This window comes from Myotis lucifugus, unplaced genomic scaffold (genome assembly GCF_000147115.1).
Source record: "Myotis lucifugus unplaced genomic scaffold, Myoluc2.0 scaffold_464, whole genome shotgun sequence".
Taxonomy (NCBI): domain Eukaryota; kingdom Metazoa; phylum Chordata; class Mammalia; order Chiroptera; family Vespertilionidae; genus Myotis; species Myotis lucifugus.
The window spans coordinates 718,643-734,471 of NW_005871512.1; the positions used below are offsets into that span (position 1 = coordinate 718,643).

The 15,829-nt window shown below is 57.6% G+C and overlaps 1 protein-coding gene across 1 annotated transcript in view; it reads right to left on the reverse strand.

Moving 5' to 3' along the window:
• Positions 1 to 576: 576 nt before the first annotated feature.
• Positions 577 to 15,829, reverse strand: part of LOC102442827 (cholesterol 24-hydroxylase) — a 19,415-nt gene continuing 4,162 nt past the window's right edge. The window contains exons 3-14 of the mRNA XM_006103114.1: positions 15,039 to 15,112; positions 14,506 to 14,592; positions 11,445 to 11,583; positions 10,605 to 10,715; positions 9,391 to 9,541; positions 9,196 to 9,258; positions 8,243 to 8,315; positions 5,269 to 5,353; positions 4,493 to 4,603; positions 2,248 to 2,336; positions 1,498 to 1,564; positions 577 to 1,331 (exon numbers count right to left, since the gene is read on the reverse strand). Of these exons, the coding sequence (XP_006103176.1) occupies positions 1,161 to 1,331; positions 1,498 to 1,564; positions 2,248 to 2,336; positions 4,493 to 4,603; positions 5,269 to 5,353; positions 8,243 to 8,315; positions 9,196 to 9,258; positions 9,391 to 9,541; positions 10,605 to 10,715; positions 11,445 to 11,583; positions 14,506 to 14,592; positions 15,039 to 15,103 (1,212 nt within the window). The 5' untranslated portion in view covers positions 15,104 to 15,112 and the 3' untranslated portion in view covers positions 577 to 1,160. The remainder of the gene's footprint in view (positions 1,332 to 1,497; positions 1,565 to 2,247; positions 2,337 to 4,492; positions 4,604 to 5,268; positions 5,354 to 8,242; positions 8,316 to 9,195; positions 9,259 to 9,390; positions 9,542 to 10,604; positions 10,716 to 11,444; positions 11,584 to 14,505; positions 14,593 to 15,038; positions 15,113 to 15,829) is intronic.

Here is a 15,829-nt window from a genome sequence, read left to right on the forward strand (position 1 = left end):
CGGGGGCCCTGGGGAGGCGGGCAGCTTCTTCACCCCCCACCATTGTGAGGGCGGCAGTCCCACCACCTGGGTCTGGCCCACGCTGGCCTCCTCTGACCAGGCTGGGAGGGGCAGCGTTGTGGCAGCAGGTGAAGAGGATGTCAGGGGGGTGAGGCCAGGCACCCAGGTGCTTGGCTCCACCAATTCCCTGAGAGGACAGGGGTCCAGCCTCTGAGCCAGTGGCCTGGTTGGGAGTAGACCAGACTGCACAGGCCCCGGCCCCCGGCCCCCAGCCCCCACCTCCGGCCCCCACCCCCGGCCCTCTCACATCAGGCTCTCCAAACCCTGCCTACAATCCCAGCCTCACGCCGCACCCAGGAGCACGGCCTCGCGTGTAACAAGGGCAGGTGTCTGCTAACACGGGGCCCTCCCAGTAACCTGGGCAGTTTTGTCCCGAGGGCACGGTGTCTGGGCCTCTCCAGGGGCAACTTCCAGAGCAGTGCCAGCCCTTAGAGAGACGGGCCTCAACACCACCCCCACTTTACAGATGAGCAAACTGAGGGCAGAGCACCCTGGCCTGGTGTGGCCGGTCATTCATGCAGTCAACACATATTTATTGAGCGTCGACTCTGTGCCAGGCCCTCGGTGGGCATGGGGGCCTCAGAGACGAATCACACACAGACCCCGCGCTTGAGGCGCTCACAGCCTGAAAGGGTGGTCGGTCACTTCGAAGGGCGCTCACGAAACAGTGGTCAGTGTGGTGTTAGAGGTAGCACAGGTGACCAAGGAAGCACAGAGGAGGGGCCCCTGGCCCGGCCGGGGGTGGCAGGGAGGGCTTCCTGGAGGAGGTGACACCTGAGGAGGGTTTTAGGGAGTAAGCAAGAGTTAGGGTGTCTGGCAGAGGGAGTGGCCTGTGCAGAGTGGGGTGGGGTTGGGGGGACGATGGCACATTTGGGAGGCAGCTGGGAGTTAGGCAGGGGCTGGTCCAGGAAGGGCAGTGGATTAGCAGCGGACAGGGAGCTCTGAGGGGCGTGAAGCAGGAGGTGGTTGGGAGAAGGCCCTCTGGGAGCTGGCGTGGAGGCCCCCCGAGGAAGAGGACAGGGAGCAGGCTGGTGGCAGTGGGTTGCAGAGGAGGGTGGGTGCGGCCCCTGCCCAAGGAGTCCGATTCTGCCCCAGGTGCCTCAGCAGGGCGGGGGCGGGGGCGCGGGCTGCCAGCCCCGGGGCTGCAGGGTGCAGAGCACGGGGTCCAGTGGCTTGAGTGTGGCCTGTTCCTGCACCCCGAACCGCTGCCCGGGCACCAGCCGGAACTCCAGCCTCTGCAGCAGCTTGGCCATCACCACCTTCACCTCCATCTGCGCATGTGGGGGTGGGGGAGAGTGGGAGTCAGTGAGCACAAAGGCATGGACACTGGGTGCCCAGCCCCCGGCCAGGGCAGCCCGGGCGGGGCAGGGCTCCGACTGCGTCCTGGCCCAGATCAAGACCCCACCCCTGCAGTCCCTCCGCAGCCCTGGCTCCTACCTGAGCAAACTGCTGCCCGATGCAGGAGCGCGGGCCCAGCGAGAAGGGGAAGTAGGTGAACCGCGGCCTGTGGGGAGAGAGGCGTCAGCAGACGGTGCCCTCGAGGGGCGGACTGGGGTTTGCACACACTGAACACAGCAGCTGCCTCTGCTGCGCTCGCTCGGCATTTTCTCACGCATCCTCCTCTGAGCCCTGGAGGAGCCGTCATTATCCCCACTTCACAGATGGAGGAACTGAGGCTCAGAGGGGCAGAGCAGCCCGCCCGAGGCCCCTTGTCACTTGTCATTGGGCCGGTCACACATCCAGCTCTGGGCATCCTGGGTCTGGACTCAGGGGGTCTGTCCCTGGAGCCTGGCCCCAGCATTGCTTCAGCCCTTTCGCCTATTCACTCCCCCAGAAGGAGCCAGCGGTGTTCCCATTTCTCAGATAGGAACATCAAGGCCAAGGGAGGTGCAGTCACTTGCCCAGGGGCTTCCCAGTGTCAGGACTGGTTATAATATGGGCTTTAGAACCAGTCTGAGCTGGGCTCAATTCCCAGCTCTGCCACTTAGGGGCTGTGCACCCTCGGGCTGAGCTCTCTGAGCTGTGATTTCCTCCCTGTAAGAGGGGGCACGGTGAGGGTGACAGCTCCCTCACGTGGATCTGGAAGGCTACATGGGCTCGGTGGGCACGGGCAGCTCAGACCAGAGGCCCCAGGACCGTCCTTGTCCCGCCAGGCCTCCCTCACGGACGGCTCACAGGGAGACTTACTTGGGTGCTTTGGGGCCGAAGCGATCTGGGTTGAAGGTCAGCGGGTCCTCAAAGTACGTGTCCATCCGGCCCATGACGTAGGTGCTGAACTGCCGGGCAGAGGCTACGCTTGTCTCTGGCTCCAAGAATCAGAACCCTCGCACCTCCCCCACCTGCTGCGGCTCCCAGTGGGGTGGTTTGGAGCAGAGTAGTCTCCCAAGCCCCCACTCCTGCTCTACTCCACCCATCCATCCCTCCACACACACCCATCTCCCCACCCACCCATCTGGGACCCCATTGGCCCCTGGAAAGTCTCTAAGAGGAAGAAAGGGGGTGGCCAACGTGCCCCGACCACCACCTGGTGTGCTGTGTCGTCCCACGCCGGCCCACCCGTGGGAGCGTGACTCTGACCCCTATTTTCAGATGAGGAAGCGAGGCTCAGAGAGGTTCGTGATTTGCCTGAAGTCACCTGACCAGCAAATGGCCAAACTGAGATTCAAACTCAGGTCTGCTGCGAGGCCGTCTCTCTCCCCATCCTGAGAGCCATTCTGTTCAACACCAGGCTTGCCTGGGTTGGGAGCTGCAGGCCCCCCAGCCTTCCACCTGCCCTCATGGAGCCTCCTGATCACCCTGATGCTCCGTGCCCTGCCCCCAGGGGCCAGGCGTGCCCCCACAACCGGCCCGGTGCCAGCCTCTGCCTCTTGACCCTGCACAGAGTCCCTCAGCCGCTCTGCCCTGGCTCTGTCTCGAGGATGGAGACGGGCCTGGGACTGAGCTCTGAAAAGTGAGGGGGAGCGTCAGGCAGGGAGGGGTCTCAGGCAGCAAAGGGCGCTGACTCCGTGCCAGGGGTTTTGGCCGAACAAGTGATGTACGTTATCCTGTCGACTCTTGTCAGTAAACTGTGGCCACCAACCCCATCTTACAAGGTGGCACTGAGGCCCGGGGATCCGGGGTCTCCCCTGAGGTGACCCAACTGGGCACGTCTGCCTACTAAGGCCCACAGGGCTGCGTCCCTGGATTGAGAGCCAGCCACGGGGCCCTGGCCTGCCAGATGAGAAGGCCTTCCAAAGAGATGGTCACTAAGGCAGATGAACAGAAGAAACACACACACACACACACACACACACACACATGCATGTGCACACGGATGAAGCTTTGATGCGTGCTGAGAAGGTGTGGCCGAGCCCTGGGGAAAGGGGTGCTCGGTGCATAGGGCTGGATTCCGGGGATTCTCCATAAAAATAGATAAAAACAAAACTGGGTCCCTTTATGGGCTGAGGTGTGTCCCCCTAAAATTCATATCCTGAAGTCCTGACCTCAGAATGTGACTGTGTTTGGAGATAGGTCTTAGACGAGGTAACAAAGTTACTCTGAGGTCATTAGGGTGGACCCTAATCCAATTCGACTGGTGTCCTTATAGGAAGAGGAGACGAGGAGAGAGAGAGAGAGAGAGAGAGAGAAGGGGCCATATGAGGCCACCCGCAAGCCAAGGAGACGGGCTCAGAGCCCAGCCCTACTGGCACCTTGCTCTCCGACTTCCAGCCTCCTGACCTGCGAGACAGTATGTTTCTGCTGTGTGAGCCCCCGGCGGTGGTGCTGTGTTATGGCAACCCCAGCTGACGAATAGGCCTCCCTACCTCACACCATACACAGGGTCAAGTCCACGTAGACAAAAACCTCACTTTCAAAAGAAAAATGTAAACTTAGAAGACAGCCCTGGCCGGTTTGGCTCAGTGGATAGAGCGTTGGCCTGCAGACTGAAGGGCCCTGGGTTCGATTCTGGTCAAGGGCACGTACCTTGGTTGCAGGCTCCTCCCCGGCCCGGGCCCTGGAGGCAACTAATCAATGTATTTCTCTCACATCGATATTTCTAGCTGTCTTTCCCTCTCTCTCCCTCTCTCTCTAAAAAGCACTGGAAAAATGTCCTCGGGTGAGACTAGTAAATAAATAAATGAACTTAGAAGGCAATGTCAGTGGGTGTGCCGAGCTCAGGATAGGGAAGGGTTTCTTTCTTACACAAGACGAATCACCTCTCTGCACCTCAGCGCCCTCAGCTGGGAGTGGGGCACCCTGTCCAGTGGGGCACCCCTGTAATCTAAACAGGACAGTGTGAAGGGGAGAGAAAGACCTCATGGGGTTACAGCGAGACCCGGATGAGAACACACAGGGCAGCCAGTGAGGAGAACGGGGCCACGGACCCCCCGCCCCACCTCAGAAGGGCGCCCACATCAGCCACCGCGGGGCAGGCAGGCAGGGCCCCACGCACCAGGAGCGGGGTGTTGCCCGGGACTCTGACCCCGTCAATCAGGGTCTCCTCCTCCAGCAGGCGAAAGGTGCCCCACGCAGGCGGGTACAGCCTCAGCGACTCTTTGAGGACCTGCAGAGCCACACGCGGGGGAAGTGAGAGGAAGGGGAGACCCCAGGGGACACAGCCCAGCCCCACCTCTGCTCCCACTCCCGGCACTGACTGCGCCCCTGAGTCCAGGACTGGGTCCCGGACCCCTGCAGAGTGACCTTCACCTTTGTGTTCCACCCTCATTCGACCGAAGGAGAAACTGAGGCCCAGAAGGAGAAGGGGGTTTGGCAAAGCCATAGCAGCAGAGCCCGGACCGGGAGCCAGACCTCCCTCTGCACTGGGGTCCCTCCATCCTGAGTCCCCACGGCCCAGGCGAGGCCCCCTGCTCTGTCTTCCAGGGGAGGGGTGCTGGGCCTGCTCCCAGCGGAAGCTCGGGCCTGTGGATCTCCGGCCGAGTCGGGCGTGCAAACCCAGCTCCACTCAGGGCGCGCTGTTTCCGACCTCGGCTGCATCCTGGCGTTACCTGCGAAGCCTGCTCACGCGGCTGCCCGGGGCCGCCCCCAGCGACCGTGGTGTCCTTGGTCCGGGGCAGCCTGTTGTGGGGCTGTTTTAGTCTCCCAGGGGCTCCCATGAGCAGCGAGGTCAGAGAACCCCATTCTAATGGGTTAGGGCAGCTGCAGGCCTAAACCCACGAGTCCCCCGCATCTGCCCTGAAGCGCCCGCCCCCCCCCGCCCGCCCCCCACACCTGGGACAGGTACTGCAGCCTCCCCAGGTCCTCGTAGTCCAGGTGCCGCTTAGAGCCGATGACCTCGTCCACCTCGGCCTGCAGCCTGTGGGGTCAAAGACAAGTTCCTCTCCAAGGACAGAGTTTTAAGAAGGGGGGGGTGGAAGGAAGCCTGCAGAGAGGTTGGGGTGCCCCACCTTGAACACTGCCCCCCGCATTGTTTAAGACATCCCGGAACTGCCATGTCCAAACCAAGGAGCCCAAGCAATGGGAGCCGTGTCCCAGGCTCTTTACAACGTTCACCCTCTGTGTTCGCCGCTGGGAACCAGCTGCAGGAAATCAACGCACCCCGAGCGAGGGCTTTGCACACAGGCGCCCCTCAGCCCAGGGAGACAGCGGAATGCGAGGTGCAGGGACCTGGCGAGGAAGCCTGGGGGCGCGCCCATTAGGAGAACATGTGGCACTAGGAGTGGGTATGGGCCCCCCACACCCACTGGAAGGGCTGTTGTCAACGACAGAGGAGAACAAGGTGGCAGATTGGAGAAGCCAGAACCCTGGTGGGTGGGAAGGTAAATGGTGGAAAATGGTAGGGCAGTTCCTCAAAAATGAGCATGGAATTAGCATCTGACCCCGCAATCCCACCTCCGGGTGTGCACCCAGGGGAACTGAAAGTACAAATAAATCTCTGAGCACTCATGTTTGTAGCAGCGTTATTCACCGCAGCCAAAAGGCAGAGGCAACCTCACGTCCACAGATGCCTCCACAAGAATGGCCCAGCCACACAGTGGAAGAGGACTCAGCCGTAAGAAGGAAGGACGTCCTGACACCTGCTCCCGCGTGGACGCACCTCGAGGGCAGGATCTTGAGTGAAACAGCCGGTCACACGGGACAAACAGTGCATGCCCCCCCATCCATGCAGTACCTGGAGAACTCGGGTGCTAGGCAGTAGGTAGAATGGGGGCCACCAGAGCTTGGGAAGAGGAGGTGGGAGTTCTTGTGTGATGGGGACAGAGTTTGCGTTTGGGAAGATGGGAAGGTTCTGGGGATGATGGGGGGATGGGTACGTGGCGATGTGAATCCACTTAAGGCCCCTGAGCTGCAGTTAAAACAGTTAAAATGGCCCTGACCAGTTTGGCTCAGTGGATAGAGCGTCGGCCTGCGGACTGAACAGTCCCAGGTTCGATTCCGGTCAAGGGCATGTACCTTGGTTGCGGGCACATCCCCAGTGGGGGGCGTGCAGGAGGCAGCTGATCAATGTTTCTCTCTCATCGATGTTTCTGACTCTCTATCCCTCTCCCTTTCTCTCTGTAAAAAATCAATAAAATATATTTTTAAAAAAACAGTTAAAACGGTCTATTTTATGTTATATATGTGTACTTTACCATGACATTTCTAAAAAGTGGATTTGAGAAGAGGTTACAATAACATGGGGTGATGTCGTGGCAAAATACATGGTGAAATTCAGTAGTTAACCATGAACTGTCTCTGGAAGGGTGGGGCCACCATGGACAGATTTATTATTATTACTAGAGGCCTGGTGCATGAAAATTTGTGCACTGGAGAGGGGGTCCCTCAGCCCAGCCTGCACCCCCTTGCAGTCCGGAAGCCCTCAGGGGATGTCCACCTGCCAGCGAAGGCCCATTCCCCAGGGGGATCGGGCCTAAGCTGGCAGTCAGACATCCCACTGGCAGCCCAGGAGCCCTCAGGGGATGTCCAACTGATGGCTTAGGCCTGCTCCCTGCATCATAGCGACCAGTCGTTCCGCTGTTAGGGTCAATTTGCATATTACACTTTTATTACATAAGATTATTATTATTACTAGAGGCCCGGTGCACAGATTTATTATTATTATTATTATTATTATTATTATTATTACTAGAGGGACCCCATCACTGCACAAATCCATGCACTGGGCCTCTAGTATGCATATAAGATCTTTTAGTATGCATATAAGATCTTTGGTCCCTCCCCCCTCCCTTCTTCCCTCTGGGATTCATCAGTCTGTTCCATGTTTCCATGCCTGTGGTTTTCGCTCCTGCATTGAGCATCTGCCCCCTGGTGGTCAGTGCATGTTATAGCTACCAGTCGGATGGTCAAATGGTCAGCTGGGTGGCTGTTCACTTAGGCTTTTATATATATAGATTATTAATGTTGTTGTTTTAACTTTTTTGCTCTTTTCCAAATTTTTTTTATAAAGAGCATATCCTTTTAGAAACCTAATAAATTATTTCATGTTCTCAAGAAGCCATTCCCACTGCCCTTTTATGCCATGATAACCACTAACCGCAGGCCTCTCCTCACTGCCCCAGCAACCTCCCTGCCATGATATGTGGGTGACGGCATGCTCACTGACATTGCCTGGCATTTTTAGAGCACTCTCACATTTGGCTCAGTCTTTGGGGGAACCTGTTTGTACTTAAGGAAGCCAATGGCCCACTCAGATGCCATCTGCCTAGGCATCCCCCCTTTCCTGCCAGCTGAAGATGGGCGCCCCCTCGGCACTTTACTTAGAATTCTGTGCAGGCCTCACAGGCAGCCCCTGGCCAGGCACTAAGTACCCGTGGGGAGGGAAAGAGCCATGGTCCCTGGAGTCGGGGCTTCCAGTTCCATGACTGAAAAAAACTTGAAGCAAACAGTCCCAGGAGAAAATGCATTTATGAGCTGGGAGGTGGCTAGTGGCTACTTTAGGGGTCTGAGAAGTAGGTGAAGGAGAAGGGGAGGAGGAGGAGGAGGAGGAGGAGGAGGTGGAGGAGGAGGAAGGGAGGAGGAGGAGGAGAAGAAAGAGTTGCTGTTTTCTAGGAGAAAAGAAGGGAGAAGAGCTTCCAGAGGCAGGAACAGCATGTGCAAAGGCCCTGGGGTGAAGAGAAGCAGGACACAATGCAGAGGGCTCAGCCAAGGGCGGTGGGAGCAGGTGGTCCTCGAGGAATAAGACATTGGACAAACCCCTTCACCAACATCAAGGAAAGCCCCCCACCCCCTGGCCCCCTCTCCGTACCTTGCCAAGATCTCGGGCTGGCGTGACAGCTCCATCACCGTGAATGCCAAGTGATTGGCGGACGTCTCGTGACCTGCAGGAAAGGAGGAGAGTGGCAGCTCCACACGGGATCATAGAGTGGCTGCTGTCCGGCTTCTGAGACCCCAAGCCCCTGGTGGCAGCTCAGGCCCTCGCCTCTGCTCCCTAGGGTTGAGCTGGGCACACGGATATAAAGGGACACCTGCCCACTTCACGTCACCTGATGCCAGCCAGTGTGGTCCGATAAAGGGCATCCGGTGCTCACACTCTAAAACCCCTTCCTCCAACCATCCCTGGGCCTGGCCTGGCCTGAGGGGGTGTCCATCCCCATTTTGCAGAAGAGAAAGCTGAGGCTGAGACCAATGTGTCTCTCTGAGGTCCCAGAGCGCATCTCGTTGGTCGAATCACACCAACAAATACGCAACTTAAACTGTGAGACGTGTGGGCAGAGGAGCTCTGGGCACCATGGAGAGCTCCCGGGGGGCCTGATGTGCCTGGGCAATCCCGGAGGGCTTCCCCAGGGAAGAAGCACCTGGGGGTCCTGAGGAGTGAGGAGGAGTTTTCCAGGTGAAGATCGATGCTCAACAAATATTTGATGAGCAATGAATGAGGCTGCCCCCCCATCCCCAATTCTGAGTGAGGTGGAAACATGAATTCACACGGCCAAGCTCTCCTGAGCCCAAAAGGGCAGCTTCACGCATCCCCAGGACTGCCAGCACCATTAACAGGTCAGATGCCACCAAGAGGGCCTCCTGGACCCCCCTAGGCATAGAGAGGCTTCGCTCCCCTCGGCCCAGCCCCCCAATTCCACAGCCTGACTCTGCTCAGACAGCCAGGAAAACCTCCCAGAGTCCGGATTCCAGGGACCCATCGTTCCCATCGTTCCCATCGTTCCTGCAGAGCTCCGGGCCCTTGGTCGCGATGCAGCTACGAACCGGCAATGAAGAAGGTGACGAAGTTGTCCAGCAGAACCTCGTCGTCCTGGGCGCCCTCTTCGGCTGAAAGACAAGCAGCGGCTCAGGGCCCGGTGGCAGCGTCTGCCACACTCACATTCCCTTTCCCAAGACCCAAAGGACAGTCGCCTTGTCAGGAGGCGCCCCGGCCACCCGCCCTCGCAGAGGGCTCCCCACCTTTGAGGATCTGCGTGAGGATGTCCGCAGGGACGGCCTCGCCCCGCTTCAGGGCCTCCCGGCGGCGCTGCACCCAGTCCTTGCCCACCTGGCGCAGAAAGCGGACGCTCTCCCGGATCTCCCGGAGCTGCTTCCACTTCCCGGGCATGAACTAAACAAGAGCCCCAGCTCAGGACGGACCACGGCACGCCCCCGCTGCCCCCGCCCACCACCCCGCCTACCCCAGCTCCCAAAGGACCATACATCCACCGGCAAGCTGGGAGGTGGGGAGAATGCGAGGACATGTCAGAAAAGATAACGGCGCCAGGGAGACAGGTCCCGAAGGCAGGCTAGGCCCAAGCATGCATCGGCTTCCCCTCCCCGCACCAAACCCCTAAAAACAATGGGAGAGATGCCCTGAAAAGGTAAGGGGTCCCTGAAGGATGGAGGCAGCTAGGACTGCAGTCAGGAGGACACCACAGCCAGCGGGCAGGGAGCTGGAATCAGCGGCTGAAAAAATGGGGGGGCGTCAGAGGGCTGCAAACTCAGAGGCTGAGCCTCGGGGAATGGAGGGGGCCCCGGGCATCGGTCTGAGAATCAGCTCAAGCACCACTTTCTCCCTTCGTCCTCCTTCAAGCCTGGAACCAGGGGTGACAGCTGGAGCTGCAGCAGCCATCGTATGACAATGAGGCGATGTGCTGGAGACAGTAGAGCAATAAGAAAATCCAGCCCTAGCCAGTTCGGCTCAGTGGATAGAGCTGCAGACTGTAGGGTCCCGGGTTCGATTCCAGTCAAGGGCACATGCCTGGGTTGCAGGCTGGATCCCCAGTTGGGGGCATGCAAGAGGCAGCCAATCAATGATTCTCTCTCATCATTGATGTTTCTATCTCTCTCTCCCTCTCCCTGCCTCTCTGAAATCAATAAAAATATATTTTTTAAAAAAAGAGAAAGAAAATCCAGGAACCTCTGACATTGTGGAGCCATCCTAGCCATCACGGAGTGCCTGTTCCAGGGGGTCATTTACATGAGAGAAAGGTCACTCCTAATTTACATAATCCACTTTCATTCCGAGCCTCCCCTTGAGGCAACGTATGCAAATCCTAACTGAGTGGAAGTCACTTCACATCTACAAACCGGAACTCAGAACTCATTCTGGAAAAATCCCTGGAGGAGGCGCCCCAGCAAAGGAGGACCCCCACGCGGGCGGCTGGCCGCCGGGGGGTGCGGGGCCGCACCTTCGCTAGGGTGTTGCGGGAGGCAGTGATGCCCTCCAGGATCAGCTTCACCTTCCCGGACAGAGGCTTCTGGGCGCCCAGCAGCATGCCAGTCTCCATGCCAAAGGCTGCCTGGGGAGAGAGCAGCCGGGCTCAGACCTGGGGAGGGGAGGACCGAAGCCCAGGGCAGAGCCGGGCACCGTTCAGCTGGAGACCCAGACCCTGGGCCAAGGACTGGCCTGTATCGGGTCGCAGACTCCCTGCCATGAGCCATACTTCAACCCCGTTGAATGTGGTGAGAATTATGTCGCAGAGAGTAACCACTAAGTAAACCTCGACTCCTTCCTTGACACGACGCATGGCCCCTGAGACACAGCCTCCCGTGGGCGTCCACTCTGCACCCAGCTGCCCGGGGAATGGCTGAATGACAACGATGCTTCACTCCCTGTCCCTACACCCCAGCTGCCTGGCCTGCCTTCCCCTAGGTTTGGGGCTACCTGGGCCACTGCTGGGTCTGCCGGGGTCAACAGCCAAGCCGCTACCCCACGGGGAGCTGAGGGGCAGGTGGGCTTTGGGCCGGGAGGACGGCAGACCTCAGAGCCAGTCCTGCTTCTGCCCCTGACCAGCCTCGGCCTGTGCCCACCCCTCTCGGTGTCCATTTCTAGAGAATGAGCTAGCGGCTCCCGTCTCACGCTGGGTTGTTTGGAATAGTTAAGGAGACACGAAGCGCTTGGCCCAGAGAAGGGGCCGATGGCATGGGGGAGCAGCAGGGAGAGGAGGAAGGCAAGGAAGGGGAAGAGGGAGGGAAGAGGAGCCCTCTGCCCCGGGGTGGGGAGGAGTAGGGGGCCGTCCACCCCTCACCTTGGCCAGGATGTCCATGGTGGTGCAGGTCAGCATCTCCTGCATGGACACCGGGGTCTGCCCGTCCGCCTTGGCCTCCAGGATCTCCACCAGCTGCTCCGCTTTCTCGTTGAATGTCTCCATCAGGCTGACCAAGGAGCTGGGGAAACAGCACACGGGTCAGCGGCCGAGGACCAGCCCAGGGCTTCTGCGGGAGGCCAGCGTGCAGAGCGGAAGTGGGGCCCCTCCCAGCCTCCGGGCCTCCCTGGGAGGCACAGCTCCCGGGCTTGGGTTCCCGACAACAAAGGAGCCCTGAGGTTTCACATTCCCCTCCACTCAGATGCCGCTGCTATCCCTTTGCCCCTGTCCACACGGCCCCACGGGCCCTCGTTCTGCCATTGGGCCCCTCAGCTCTGACCTCAAGACGATGTGACAGAGCAGAAACGCCATGGGACAGTGGGAAGGAAGGGAGGAGAGGCGTCTTCGGTCTCCAGAATCCATGAGTTTCCCCACCAACCTCTCCGCGGGCACTGCCCTGCCCCGGGCTGCCGTCTGCAGCCTGGCTTTCCCGTCCCGTTCCCTGCCCGTGAGCAGTCACAGTGCCAGACCACAGGGACATGAGTCCGCAACCCAGGGATCCCAACACACAGTGCCCCCGGCCCCGGGACAGCCAGCCGGCTCACCGGCCAGGCCTAGAGCTTAGAAAGACGCGTGGAAGGACACACTCCAAACTCACAAACATGGCGTCCCCAAGGGGAGTGTGGGAAGGGGGAGACCGCCACTTGGCACATGACACATTTCTGATTTTTTACTAACAGAAGGTGCTGCTTTTGAAATTAAAGGCGCTTTTTAATGTTAACAATCTGGGTAAAGGATATAGGGCTGTTCTTTCTCCTATTCTTATTCCTAAAACGTATCTAGAAATGTGAAGTTTCCAAATACGAAGTTTTTTAAAACATGAAAAAGAGAAAAACGGGAGAAGAGAAAAAGGATCCATTTTTTTAATTAGGAACAAAAATCAGCTCTTCGCTGCCCATCCACCAGCCCTGCTCTGGCTTTCCCGCTCCGGCACAGGCCCGCATCCTCCTGCTGCTGCTGCCCGGCCCCACCCCACGCTGGCTGCACGTCTTACCCTCTGTGGCCCGGGCCAGACAGAAGCACCATTCTGATGGGGTCCCTTACCTAAACCACTTGGGAGCACCCTGTCGCTCTTAGGAGGGAGGCAAAAATCCTCACCTGGACCAGGAGGCAGACCCTGTCCCCTGCCCACTGCCACCTGCAGCATTGCCTTCCTGTTACAGTGGCCTTTTAGCTCCTCCAGAGCACAATGTTCCTTCCCACCTCAGGGCCTTTGCACATGCTGTCCTTTCTGCCCGGAGCTCTCCTCCCAGGCACCTTCCATCCCCACGCCCGTTACCACCTATGCCTGTCCACTCTCCAGATGGACACCCAGGTGCCACTTCCTTTGGGAACGTCTCTTGAGCCCCAAGTAGGCTCAGTAATGCTCCCACAGCACCCTCGACTTCTTCATCACACTAGCATGGTTTGCAAATGCTTATTTCTGTGCAAGATTACTTGTAGTTGTTCTTTTTTCCTATTCAATCACATTCAGGCTGACTGTGTGGATAGCATGTTCCATGTCCTCATTTGATACCTATACGGTAGTCATGTGAGAGAAAGTCCTTGTGCTTAGGAAATACACACAGAAATATTTAAGGGAAGGGGTCACAGTGTCCCCAACTTACTCTCAAATGCTTTAAAAATACGAACTATATTAAATAATATGAATAATGTATATACATACAGAGAGAGAACTGTAAGCATGTTTATATTTACACGTAGAGAAGAAACGATAAAAAAATGTGATTTAAAAAGTGAATCTGGGCCCTGACTGCTTTGGCTCAGTGGATAGAGCTTCAGCCTTCGGACTCAAGGGTCCCAGGTTCGATTCCGGTCAAGGGCATGTACCTTGGTTGCGGGCACATCCCCAGTAGGGGATGCGCAAGAGGCAGCTGATAGATGTTTCTCTCTCATCGATGTTTCTAACTCTCTATCCTTCTCCCTTCCTCTCTGTAAAAAATCAATAAAATATATTTTTTTAAAAAAAGTGAATCTGGGTAAAGACACCTAGGAGTTCCTTAGATTAATTATCTTGGCAGTTTTTCTGCAAATTTAAAGTTATATCAAAATAAATGATTAACCTTCCTCAGAATGTTAAACACAGACTTACCAGGTGACCCAGCAGCCTCGCTCCTGGGGAGACACCCAAGAAAAACGGAAACGTACGTCCGCACAAAAATTTGCACTAACACATGCATGCTCAGAGCAGCACGATTCACAAAAGCCAAAACCCGGAAACAACCCAAGTGCCCGTCAGCTGATGAGGGCGGATGAGCCAACGAGGCCCATCGAGACAGTGGAATAGTCGCTGACAATAAAAAGGAACGCATTTCTGGTGCATCATGTGGCATGAATGGCCCTCATGATGCTGCGGGAAAGAAGCCAGACACAAAGACCACATATGTGTGATTCCATTTATAGGGAACGTCCAGAATATGAAAATCCAGAGACAGGAAGCAGGTGAGTGGGTGCCAGGAGCTGCGGGCACAGAGGGGGGGGTGGGGGGATGGGTGACGAGAATGCCCTAAAACTGACTACGGTGATGGCTGTGCAAGTTTTGAATATACTCAAAACCATTAAGTTGCACCCTGTAAATGGGTGAATTACGTGGTATGTGAATTGTATCTGAACGTGAGTTACTTAAAAAATAAAATGTTACCCAAAAATGAAAACTATAATAAAACAAAAAGCCCAGATGAGAGTGATGAGGCCTACGCGGGGGGAGCTCCCGGGGGGCAGGGACCCCCACACGTCCAGACGTCCTTGTCACAACCCTGATATCCACAAACCGATAGGGACCTCTCTCCGCCTGGCGCCCCACTGGCCGGCCTCCTCCCTCTGTCCCTGCTGCCTGGATGAGCCCCTCCCGCTCCCCCGCCCAGCAGCCCAGCAGCCCAGCAGCCCAGCAGCCCGGCACCGCCCCTGCCCAGCCAGGACCCACGCTGCCCGCCGGCGCGCTCACCTGCGGCTGAAGGCCAGGTCCATGACTCTCCGCTGCTTGTGCCAGCGCTCGTGGTCACACTCGGACACCAGGCCTTGGCCAAACAGCCTGTGGGGCACAGACACTGATGAGAGAAGAGGCTGGGGGGCGGGGCTGACGGCCAGGTGGCCAGGGGGTCACCTTTGGGGCGACGACAGCGTTCTGGGAGTGGACAGCGCTGTGAACACACCACATGCACTGAATTGTACCTCCAATGTGGCTAACAGGGTGGATTTTACGGATGTGAATTTAACCACCATAAACAATAAGTAAACAAAAAAGAAATGAGGTGATCATGGGCCCCAGTCTCAGCGACCCCCGCACTCCCACCTGCCCTGGGAGGGGAGAGAGGAAAAGGGGGGTGCCCATGACGAGAGCGGTGGCCACCGGGCCTGGGGCACGTGCTGTTGCCTGGCAGCCAGGAGCTCGGCCCCTAACTACCCCAAGGCTCTGGGGCCCGTGAGCCCTCTCCTCCCAGGCAGAGGCCTCCCCCCAGGTCCTCCCTCTCGCCTTACCTCTCACCAAACACAGTCTGGATGGCGTGGTACATCTTGGAGTCCTTGTTGTACTTGGTGGACATCAGGAATTTCTAAACATCCCAAAAAACCAACGTCAGCTCAGGCACCTGAGAGAGGACCTCAGCAGTTTCAAGATAATCAACTGGAGCCGAGCCTGCTACGGCGTGAGCACTCACGCACGGGGCCTCGCCTAACCCTCTGGAGCAAGAGCATCCCGTTCAGGAATGAGGAAAACGGGGCACCGAGGGGTGAAGCAATTGTCCTGTGGCCACACAGCTGGAGAGCAATGTTGGGAGGGGGGGGCGGTTTCCTCACTCCAATGCCCACACTTTGCCACCTTCCAAAATGGCAAGAACAAGGAAGGACATGGCTGCTCTGGACCCAGAGAACCTGGAGGGAGAGTGTCCGGGACATAGGAGAGACACTCGGCACAGATGCAGGATTGTTGCTGCCAACCCAGCCATGGAAATCACGGGAGGCTTCCTGGAGGAGGTCAGCTTCCTCACCAAGAGCTGCATGGTGCAATAGTAACATTAGCTAACAGCTCTTTTTTTAAAAAAATATATTTTATTGATTTTTTTACAGAGAGGAAGGGAGAGAGATACAGAGAGTTAGAAACATCAATGAGAGAGAAACATTGACCAGCTGCCTCCTGCACATCTCCCACTGGGGATGTGCCCGCAACCCAGGTACATGCCCTTGACCGGAATCGAACCTGGGACCTTTCAGTCCGCAGGCCGACGCTCTATCCACTGAGCCAAACCGGTTTCGGCAACTAACAGCTCTTT